Here is an 11557-nt window from a genome sequence, read left to right as displayed (position 1 = left end):
ATAGGTACCATACAGCATTTAGTAAACAATTCTATTTAAAAATGTATTCAATTCATTTTTTTTATTGAAGAGCATTTACAAAAAAAATAATATATATATATATATACAATTTAGCTCAAACCTTTTAAATTATCTTAAATAAAAAATGTTTATAAAATTTATTCAAACATAATTTTGTCAAAAATACTTATATTACGTTATTGGAAAATGTAAACTTATCTTAATGTTTTAAAACATGCTTTTTCTAAAAAGCATTTTAACTACTGTTTTATAATACTATTTTGCTGTGTGTGAATATATTATATTGCTTAATTATAAATTTATTATACTTTATCATTATAGAAAATATTTATACAATTCCTGTGCTCTGAATGTTTTTTGTTAAATTAAATATATCTAGACATGTGTCTAGTTAGCTTTATATAGATACAATTTATGAATAAAATATTATACTATTTTGACAGTTATTAATATTATTGTGTAAATAATTTTAGAATATAATATATTATCTCAACATTGTTGTTAAATACTATATTTCATTAATAAAAAAATATTCAAAAATCAGTTGCGTTATTTTATTAACCATAAATTTATTTTAGAAGCATTTCCTCTGATACCTGTGTTATTATTATTATTATATTATTGGTGTAAGATTCAATTTGCCATAATTAAATTGTTGTTTTTCTTTTTTAATTAGTTAATACAATTATATTTATAACTACTGTGTATTATGAGTGTTTCATTAAAAACTTGTAGTCAGAAGATAAAAATAATAAGCAATCTATTAGGGCTCGCTTTTGAACTTATTAAATGGTTGTTTATAATATATAATATACTATTGCCACATGCAAACAGGCACTTCAAGGGTTTTGTAAAATGTATATTCCATTTAATGTAAGATACATATTATTTCAAAAATTAATTATGTTTGTAAATATATTTTTATTGTATAATTTTAAGGTGTTGAAAACAATATTTTTCTGTAGAAATTTATATTTTTTACTACTATTATTGTAATTGTTTACATTTTTCAATGACAACATGCATTTTTGATTTCTTATTCTAAAGCAGAATATTTTTGGAGTACTTTGATGCATAAAAAACAAATTTTGAGTTACTTGTAACTTTCATAAACTACTTATTCATAATACAAGTAATTAAAGTTAAGTTTAATTGAATGGAGTAATACAGTCTATGCATTCCGTGTAAACTTTATGCTGTTAGTCCACTACTGTATTCACCTAAACTTAAAATACTTATGACTTGCGAACTACTCATTGAAAATTCAATTTTTATACATAAAAGTATTTTAAAAACTATTCATTATTTATTTGTTTAATTTATGCCTGGCAAGGTTCATTTTTGGAACTAAGGAATTAAAAATGTATGTTATTATTAAAGAAAATAAAGTATAAAAGAACTAAAATAATAACAATAAAAAATATAATTTTTATCACTCCGTATAAACTTAATAATTAATTGGTTAATTGCTATAAATTGTTAGATAAATGAATAGAATGTCTTGCTCTTTAATGCCAGATACCTTACCTAACCTTATCTTTCATCAGAGCTTAAACAGTCAATGTTATGTATTAAATAGTCCAATAAATTGTTTGTTAAATTCCTTTAATAAAGTTTTAAACTCAAATTTTTATAATGATATTTATGGTTATTATGTTGGTAATAAAATAATATGATTTTAATATATTTCATATTATTTGTATTTTATTGCAGTTGTATAATTTATATTGGAAATCATGTGTAATTTAAATGATTTATTTAATTTGAAATTGTGAATTTACACTGTTCCCCTACTCTTCGAATTATTTGAAAAAAAATTATTATATATTTTTTTAGATTTTTTTGGTTTTAGTATGAACTACTATGAAGAATCTTCCATTTAATTTTTCATGATTTTGACGAATTTTGTCATTGTGTGTTAAAATTATTATTATTATTATTGTGTTAATTAAAATTTATAGTATACATAAAAGTTTTAAGTCCCCACAAATCATGTTTTTTAATTATAACAAAATAATTAACATTGTTAAAATGTGTAATTTCAATAAAATTTTAATTTTAAACGAATATAAAATATACAATCAATATTTTAAACTTTATTTGGTTTAAAATTGATCTGTTTTCGCGCACATAGAATAGGATGTGGATCATTGTTTGATTCCCCAAGCTAACGCTATGCGTTCTATCATTAATTAAAAATCATCAATCTCAATGCTGTATTTACATATAATCATAAATTACATTGAGTTATCATCAAGTGGTGAGGATGCACAGACTACAAGTTTTGTAATATCTTAAATTAATTTTCAGATTCTAGTAAGATGAGCTACTTATGAAGAAAGTTGTATAATATTTGTACAACTATTTAATTTTATATATATATACTTTTTTATCACAAATATTCTAATTTATAAATTATGATTTTTATGAATTTTGTCAAAATTTGAACTTCAACATCATATAAAATAAATGTGTCTATGTAATTTTAATATTTTATTCAAATATAAGAACTTATCTTTGTTATATTTTCAAGAATTTTAACCTAGAATAATTTTTTATTGTACAAAAAAAAAACAAAAAAATTAAATGTGAATAGATATCTTTGGAACTCTGGTACACAGAATTCATTAAAAAAATGTTATGCATAAAAAGCATATTTTAGAAATTAAATAATATTCAATACGTTTGAAAATATTTGAGTATATAAAATAATACTTAAATATTTGTAAATATTTTTTCAGAGCACATAATTATATTACCAATTATTATCGGAATTTCGATTATTTATCAAGAAATACATTTAATACATAATACCTATCTTACTAGTTATTACCTAACTTAGTTTATGCTTTTAAGAGTTAGTTAATTCTATCAGTTATAAAAATGGGGCTACTAATTATCAATCTCTAAACTTATATTTCTATTTAATTGAATATGAACAATATCATAATAACCTTTACATTATTTTTATAATAATAAAATAATAATAATAGTATTAAAATATTATCATTATTATTTTAATAGTTTTTATCAATTTGAATTATTTATTATTAAAAAAAAAGATGTTACTCAGTTTACTTAAATTTATATTTTTTAAACAAACAATATTATTTAAATTTAAAAATATGATACTTATTAATTCGAAAAATAAGTAGTTATTAGTGTATTACACTTGACTAATACTACTTTTTAATATATTGGATTAGGTATTCTGGGATTTATTCTGTCGATGTATAATGTTTTGCTTTGACTACTCATATAATAGTTTTCAAACTGACTTAACAACATCTGTTTTATAAATACAAAAATCATTTTTTAAATAACTATTGTCTTGAAGTAGTTTATGGAAGTGTAACTCATCCTTTTCATCCTCTATATTACTATTAAACAATTTTCTCAGAGCTGGATTGGGATTATTCAATGCCATAACTAAACTATTTTTAACTTTTTTACAATTACCTTTTTCTGAATATTACGTGACAAGTATCACTTATAGCTTTATGAGATACACCTATGTTGTCAAATTCCAATGTTGGATAATTTGTAGAATGAAAAGGGCTTTTTTTCCATATTTAACAATAAATTATAATTAAATATGTGACAGCTATAAATTTAGTTCCAAATACTAAATTGAAATAGTTAAACTTTTATAGTTATTTTAACAGTATAATTATTTATTATATCATAACTATTATGTTTAATTCATATAACTATAAAATCTCGTTACTTATTGTTCATTTAACCAATTGTTAGGTTGATTCTACTATAAAAGTTAATCATTTTGGCACAAAAATATTGTGGCAGTAATTAAAATGTACCTATAGTTAAGTATACTAGTTTTTAAACTATAAATTTTAAGTTGGATTAACTTCAAAATATCTATTATTCTATTGAAAATTGGCATACTAGTTTTGATTCAATAGTTAATCATCTCTTTTGTTTTTATATGAATACCAACATATTATAATATTTAAGGATAAATAAATAAATATAGAAATATATAATAAATAATAATAATAGGATTTTTATTTAACACACACATAGGTAATAACTATACATTGTATATAAGTTTGTAAAGGTTTACAAGAAATTATTATTCATTTTACAATAGGTATAATACATACTAGTATAAATATTTTAACTTTTACTTAGGTACACACCAAATTCATACTTAAGTAGGTAACTTAATTTTTGTAATTTTAAAGTAATAAATGTTTAGCCACTGTAAGTATTACAATAATGAGTTCGATAAACATATTGTAAATTTTCTAGAGAAATACATACAAAACTTGTAGTAAGTGTGACATTAAATGTTTGGAAATGATCATCAAAGTATGAAGTATTAAATTGTTTACAGATAGCATATGGTTGATTTAAATAATCAACAAATAAAGACTCAATTTTTCCAAATGTTGGTAGCATGTTGTGTTCTCGAGATAGACATAGAATAATTGACATATTTTAGTGCTACATAAAATCCCTTTTCAAATAAATCCATGAAAGAAAAATTATCTTGTATTTATAAAAACTAAGCGAAGTAGACATGTGTTTAATTGTATTATTATATATGGCTATTGTTTCTTACTTAATGTTACAATAGGTCCTAAATCTATATAAGATGAATATACAATTTAAGTTTTAGTTAAAAGTCGATAAGAGAACAGGAGTTGTTGATTCAGAGCTAAAGTTATAGTTGTATTTTTTCGAAAAGTTATAGAACGAGCAGTTTCTTTCAACCCCTTGTGTTTTGCCTCAAATCTCATACACCAAAATTATGATATAATTATGGCCCTGATTGGGAAATTATTAGTGGGTAATGAATCATGTGGTGATGTTTTGGTTTCAAATTAGAATGAGATAATCGTAAATACAACTCATGGTTTTCTGTTATGAGAATTTTGAGTAACAGTATGTCTTATTTCTTAACCCATTTGCATATCAAAAGATCAAGAATTTTTTTTAATATAATATATAGTAGCCACAATTTAAAGTGTTCAAGAACTATATCTCTAATAATCAACCCCAAATATTTAGTGAAACATAACATTCCTGAAGCTAAAATTTTTAAATATCCATGTTTAAAATTTTCATTAGATATTAGAGGAGATCTATTTTTAATATCTGTTGAACCATAGTTAAATGACACAATTTAGTTGTTTAATGTTTCAATGGTGAAATATTTTAAATTGAAAACCATTTCTTTAAATATAAACCTTAAATTACACATACATACTCCTTCTAGTAAATCATGCATGATATCTATGCTGTAATTACTTGTTACACTGAATGAATCTATATTATTCCAAACACAAAGTTCATTTATCCCAGTGATGGAAACATTATTGGATAATCAGTACAGTAATTAGTTGTAGCTCTGAAATTATTATCATCTTGTACTATCTGTGTATGACATACAATTCTATATGTTTTGCAAAATCTGTAGGAAAACAAGACACAAAACTTTGAACAAAGACTAAAATTGTATGTAAACTTAAATTATCACCTACTAAAAGATCTAAAAAAAAAAAATTTTTTTAGTATTTTTTATTAACAATTATATCCATCCCTGAAATTTCCAAGAATTTTAATTATTTTAATAAAAAATAATTTAGTTTATTTTATTGGAACATAACTACTCATTGTGAAGAATATTTTATGAATTAACGTGCACATAACATTGTTTGTATTAAAATAGTTGCAGTTGTTTTATAACATCATTTGAAGAAGTGTCTAAGACACAGTATGAACGTGTAAAAGATTATGGAAGTAAAATCATTTTAGAAAAATTAAAAACTACACCAAATTTATTCAATAGTAATTACTCCACAAATTAGAGTTAAAAAAAAATTATTTAGTTTATTTTATTGGAACATAACTACAAATTTAAGTATTCAGTCATTTTCAGATACTCATTTAAAACAAACATTATCATAATATATAATGGATGCGAGGTGCTTGTTAAATTATCATGATTTTTTTTTTTTTTTTTAAGTAGATGTGTCTATACAAATTCACAATTTAATAAATAAAACCAGTATTATATACTTTATAGTACTATAGTATGTAGAAGGTACCTTCTTCATAATTTAGTAATTAATAACGGATGTCATTTTAAAATTATAAAATAAGTACCTACTATACGGTATACTATGGTACAATTATTGTTCACTGTAGTCAGTAAATTTTATATATTGGATTGCACATACCATTCGGATAATCATTTATTAAATTACTGTATTTTCAAATTCCAAATATCTGATAATAATGTACTTGTTACACAGTGTGCTAATTCCTTCATCAAGGAAAGTAACAAGAGACGTAAACGGAAACAAGTCTTATGTAAAATGTGGGATCAAAGATTCACAAAACGCTATCATTATAATTAATGAAACAGCATTAGAAATTGAAGCCCTTTTAAAAAAAATGACACAGTTTGAAAGCCCTATCCGACCATGAATACTAATTGTTGGTACATTTTTCAAACCTAAACAAATGTTTGCTTCTAAATTGTTCTTGTTTTTAATGTTTGAATTGTTTAGCTAACATAATGAATTAATGTGCTTAAAAATTATGTTATACGTATTTACATTTTTCATAATTTATAATTTGAATGTAGTTTATTTGTATAAAATAATATTATTACACAATACTTAATAATGTTTACATATACTTATATTTTAATATTTATTTAATGTATTAACTGTTATTACATAACATTATAAATTTTATATCTTTAATAGATATAACATATATATACATTGTTTGATTTGTATATAATTATTTGTATTTATTAGAAATGTGTCCTCCAATTATTTAAAATTATATAACAATTTATCTATAAATTTTTATTTATTTATATTATAAATCTTTAATTATACTTAAGTAAGTACCTACCTATTATCATTATTATTTTTATAAATAAATTTGACTGTAAATTATTAATAAACAAATTCATTGAAATATAATATCATTGGTTATTTGTTCGTTTTAACTGAAAAATGGTATGTTTGTGGGTTTGGGATTATAATATATAAGTGGTCTAAGCGAGTAAATAGAATATCTACATAGTCAGATTACAGGTATTTAGGTATCTATGAAATATATATTTAAATAAACATGCAATCAGTTACATTTTTAAATCCATTAAAGTAATTATAAAATTAGTTGATTGTTAATTTGATTGATAATACTTACTTTTTTTAAATCATAAATTTTCTTTTGTTCTATCATTTAATATTATTCAACTAAGTATATTTTAGTTTAATATTAACCATTTTGTTGAAATAATTTTAATTTTGTTAATTCAACAATATATTATATGCGTTAAATTAATAATGATAAAATTAACAAAATTCTAAAATATTTTAACAAAAAGCAGATCAAATATATTATAGGTAGATACTAAGATGAAATATTAATTAAACTTAAAATAAAATTAATAGATAAAATAATTTATCAATTCTTATTTTAACAAATATTTTATTTTCAAATTGTAATATCAAGGGAAACAACCAATGGAAAAAAAAATCACTTAATTGGTGCTAAAAAGTTACATATACGGTGACACACAACTATATTATATTAAATTACAATAAATGATAAGCACTACCTAACGAGTATGGTCAATACTCATATTGGATAATAACATATTTATGAATTGTTTAAAAATTTATAAAACAGATTACTTAATTAGTACAATTAAAGTTAATATTAAAAAAAAAAAAAAAAATGAATAAAAATACAAAAAAGTTCAAACTAAATTTACTTAAGATTCTATATTTGTACTTATTATACATACACATTTTATTGTGTACTTGTATTATATTATAAGCTGAGTGAATTCAATTGTACAATTATCTAGTAAATTATGGAAATCATATGGAAACAAAACATTTCATTTAAGTTAATACAAAAAAAAAAAAAAAAAAAATCAATTACAAAATGATAAATACTGAGAACTTTATGGCGGAAATATCATTAGGTATATAAAATGCACAGTGAAGTTAGGTTAGGCCTTTGGATCATTGTTTACTTTTGATTTGAATACCGGATTGAATTGTTCGAATGTGAGGGGGAGATTAAGAAATCTCGGAATTGGTCTATACGTCGGATCATGTATTTTACATGTCATGAATTCTTTAACCGCTAAAAAATATTTATAAATAAATCAATGATAAATAAATAGATGGTACTATTAGTTCATTTAAATCATACTACCAAACCAATAGGTATAAAATTATTAATAAAAGTATTTTTTTTACAAAACCTATTGAACTTATCAAAACTATTTGCTTTTAACAATACAATTATAGAATTATTATTTACAGTAATTTCATAGAACCATTTAACTTGAATTTAATAATAATTAATAAATAGTTTATTATCTATGAATTTAAATAATATGTATTAGTAAGAAGTTTTCAATCACATTTAGTCACTGTGGTATTTTTAAAAAAATTAAATGTTTATGTTATCTATATTTATTAAAATTTAGTAGTAGAAGATTTATACTTACAATAATGTAACAGTTATTGATAATCATATTAATTTTAAAAAGAGTGACTAGGTATTAGTTTTTTTTTTTTCAAATATTTGTCATATTGTCAATAAACGTAAAATATATAATATTAAAGCATAGATTTAGTTATTACCTTCGTCAACTCCATTATTTGGTAATGATCTCCAATTACATTCTTTTACCCAATCAGGATCTTTTAAAACACGGAACCCGCACTTTACATCATCCTTTCCAGCAGTGATTTCATCTTCAGAGTCCATTTTATTCGAAATATTATCTACAGAACAAGTGTTCTCAGTGGGCATATCCTTATCCATCGTTTTATCATTCTGCTGATTAACTTCTACATCAATTGGAACTATCTTCGTATCACTAATTTTCTCCTCGGTAAGTTCGTGATTTTTTGTTTCAATAGACATATTTTCAACCTTGTTATCAACCTATTCAACAATATATGCTGTACTTTCTTACCGTGCGCCGCGTCTGTAACAAATTTTTCAATGTAATGAGTATTAACCTTATTTATAATTTTTGATTATAATTATATTAAATTAGGTTATCGGGTTACTGGGTAATCGAGTAGACAAATATAAATAAAATCGTAAATATCAGTGATGGCTCTTGGTGTTCAAAGTGGATGGTGTGTAATTCATGTAAAAGTTAATTAAAAAAAAAAAAAAAAAAAAATATGCCTATACCGACGTCAGACTCAAAACAAAAGGCGCAAAAAAATTAAGTCCAAAATGGTCGAGCACAAAATAATCTTTTGCGGCTTCAACGCGTCACTTGAGCGTACGAACGGCTGACGAGCGTCAACAAATTCGCAATAATTTACGAACGTAAAACGCCGACACAGACGGTTTTCAAGGCATATGCAAAAAAACCTACGAACGGCTAAAAACCAACGCAGACGGACGTCAAGAAACGAAGAGAGTCGGCATAAAAAGATGGCGACACTACAAAACGCTGTTACCACCGTCTCCGCAACAGGGCGTTGTCGGCATTGCCAACAATATAACCTCTTAAATGATTGTTTGCACTAATTTTTTTATAAAACCACGCGAAAGCGTAATTGCCATTATCATACCCGTAAAATATTTAACAATCTCATTAATTATATTGTCTTATCGTTATTCAGTTCCAATTAATCTAATGACCATTTTCAAAATTTTTGAGCACTCTGTTTGTATTGAATAACACAATTACACTCACTCACACACACATACACACACACACACACACACCCACAAACACAAACACACACACACACACACACACACACACACACAGTTAATAAGAATTAGAATAAGCGAAAAAATATTATATAATTAAATGCAAATCATATTACTCTCAATAGGTGTGATAGTCTAGTACTTACGATTGAATCCAAGACAGGCCGCGGATAAGAGCTGTGTTGCAACAGTGAACAAGTGGACAAATGACTCGTCTGAATTTCTTCCTAGCCACCACACGCGAAACGCATTAGTCATTGGCCGCCGATGCGCGCGCAACTATACCAACGAGTGGGTGGAGGTAACCGCGGTAGTATATAACCTCCCTGTTCACCACTACAGAACTCAATAATTACAACAATAATAGTAATAGCTATAATATATAATTGTTGTTTGTTTATTATATCGAATGACATGCAGTATACCTTAATTCTAATTTATTAATCAATCGTAGGTTTAATTATTGAATTTATTGTAGAGGTGTAAAATAAGATTATCAATTGACTTAATTTTTTCATTAGAGTGGTTATATTGGTAAAACAGCGTAGTGCCGTAAGATAAAAAAACACGACAAACAGTATGTCATACCAACAAAAATAAAAAAATATAATTACGAATAATAATAAAAATTATAATTATAATAATTCATTAACTACGTTAAATCACATGTAGATTTAAAACTTTTATTTTGTTTATACAAACATATAAAAATAATTAACTAATTAATATTTATGCTACTGTCGTATGCACTCTACCGTTTTTATATTATTATTTGTTAAATGAATTAAAAATAATTTCAGATTAATGCTACAATTATGCATTTGTACAATAGAATTAGGTGTAGGATTGGATAAGGGTATATTTAATGATAGAGATAGGATTGGTAATGTTTGATTGGCGTTGTAGTTATCATTATCACTACTTGGTGATGATGTCAGCAAAGAAGAAGTTTCAATGGCAGCTCTTTCTCTGTACGGGGTAACTTTTTGCTTTAGCTAAATGGATATTGGGACTAATGTAAATTCAATAATGTGTATAAGTATTGCATAATATACTTGTATATTTTAATATTAATATCTTAACTTTAGTCATGACACAATTAATAAATATATACTACAATATATAATTATTTATGTTACATAGTATACCAGTTATTTAATAAGAAAATTAAATAATTGTATTATTTGATAATTATATGGTTATTAATGCCTAGTTAGTTTAATATGAATTCAAGCAAAGAAAAACTTACTTGTTACTAGCCAAATAGGAAAAAAAACAAGAATTATCACTGAGGATTACTCAATTGTAAACATACCCAATACAACACTGATGGTATTTTTTTATGCCATTTAAGGAAAAAAGTTATTTATTGAATTATTATGTAATCATAAGTTATTGAGAATAACTCAAGTTTTAAAACTAGTAAATACCAAATGTATTTGCAGTAATTTTGTTAACAGACTCATTACTATGTTAATAAAAATTCTCTTTTTCTGTTAACCTTGTAAAAGTTATGTAGAATTTTTGAAAACTGAAAGGTATAACCATAATCCTCTTAAAATATGGATAACACTTTATTTACAGTAGTTGGTTCATTAGATGTAAATATATTAGCAACAATGGCACTTTTATAATCATCATTTTGTGTTTTTAAATAATCTAGATACACAATAATAACCTCATTGTGAAGAATATTTTATGAATTAACGTGCATATAACATTGTTTGTATTAAAATAGTTGCAGTTGTTTTATAACATCATTTGAAGAAGTGTCTAAGACACAGTA

The 11557-nt window shown here is 23.7% G+C and overlaps 1 protein-coding gene across 1 annotated transcript; it reads right to left on the bottom strand.

Moving 5' to 3' along the window:
- Window positions 1-7265: 7265 nt before the first annotated feature.
- LOC126551865 (uncharacterized) lies at window positions 7266-10364 on the bottom strand. Its single transcript, XM_050206206.1, has 3 exons — window positions 9918-10364; window positions 8673-9022; window positions 7266-8166 (listed from the first exon to the last, which is right to left on the bottom strand). The coding sequence occupies exons 2-3, from the start codon at window positions 8956-8958 to the stop codon at window positions 8030-8032; spliced, it is 423 nt and encodes a 140-aa protein (XP_050062163.1). The 5' UTR covers window positions 8959-9022; window positions 9918-10364; the 3' UTR covers window positions 7266-8029.
- Between the last annotated feature and the right edge of the window lie 1193 nt (window positions 10365-11557).

The sequence above is a fragment of the Aphis gossypii genome, chromosome X (assembly GCF_020184175.1).
Source record: "Aphis gossypii isolate Hap1 chromosome X, ASM2018417v2, whole genome shotgun sequence".
Taxonomy (NCBI): domain Eukaryota; kingdom Metazoa; phylum Arthropoda; class Insecta; order Hemiptera; family Aphididae; genus Aphis; species Aphis gossypii.
Note: the sequence above shows the minus strand (reverse complement) of the source record. Positions and strands in the feature narration are given on the sequence as shown.

Bases quoted from the DNA above. Each gene is read 5' to 3' on its own strand.
- LOC126551865 (XM_050206206.1), bottom strand. From the start codon at position 8,958: ATGTCTATTGAAACAAAAAATCACGAACTTACCGAGGAGAAAATTAGT. The intron at 8,167-8,672 runs GTAATAACTAAA...AATATTTTTTAG, and splicing joins AAATAATGGAGTTGACGAAG to CGGTTAAAGAATTCATGACA.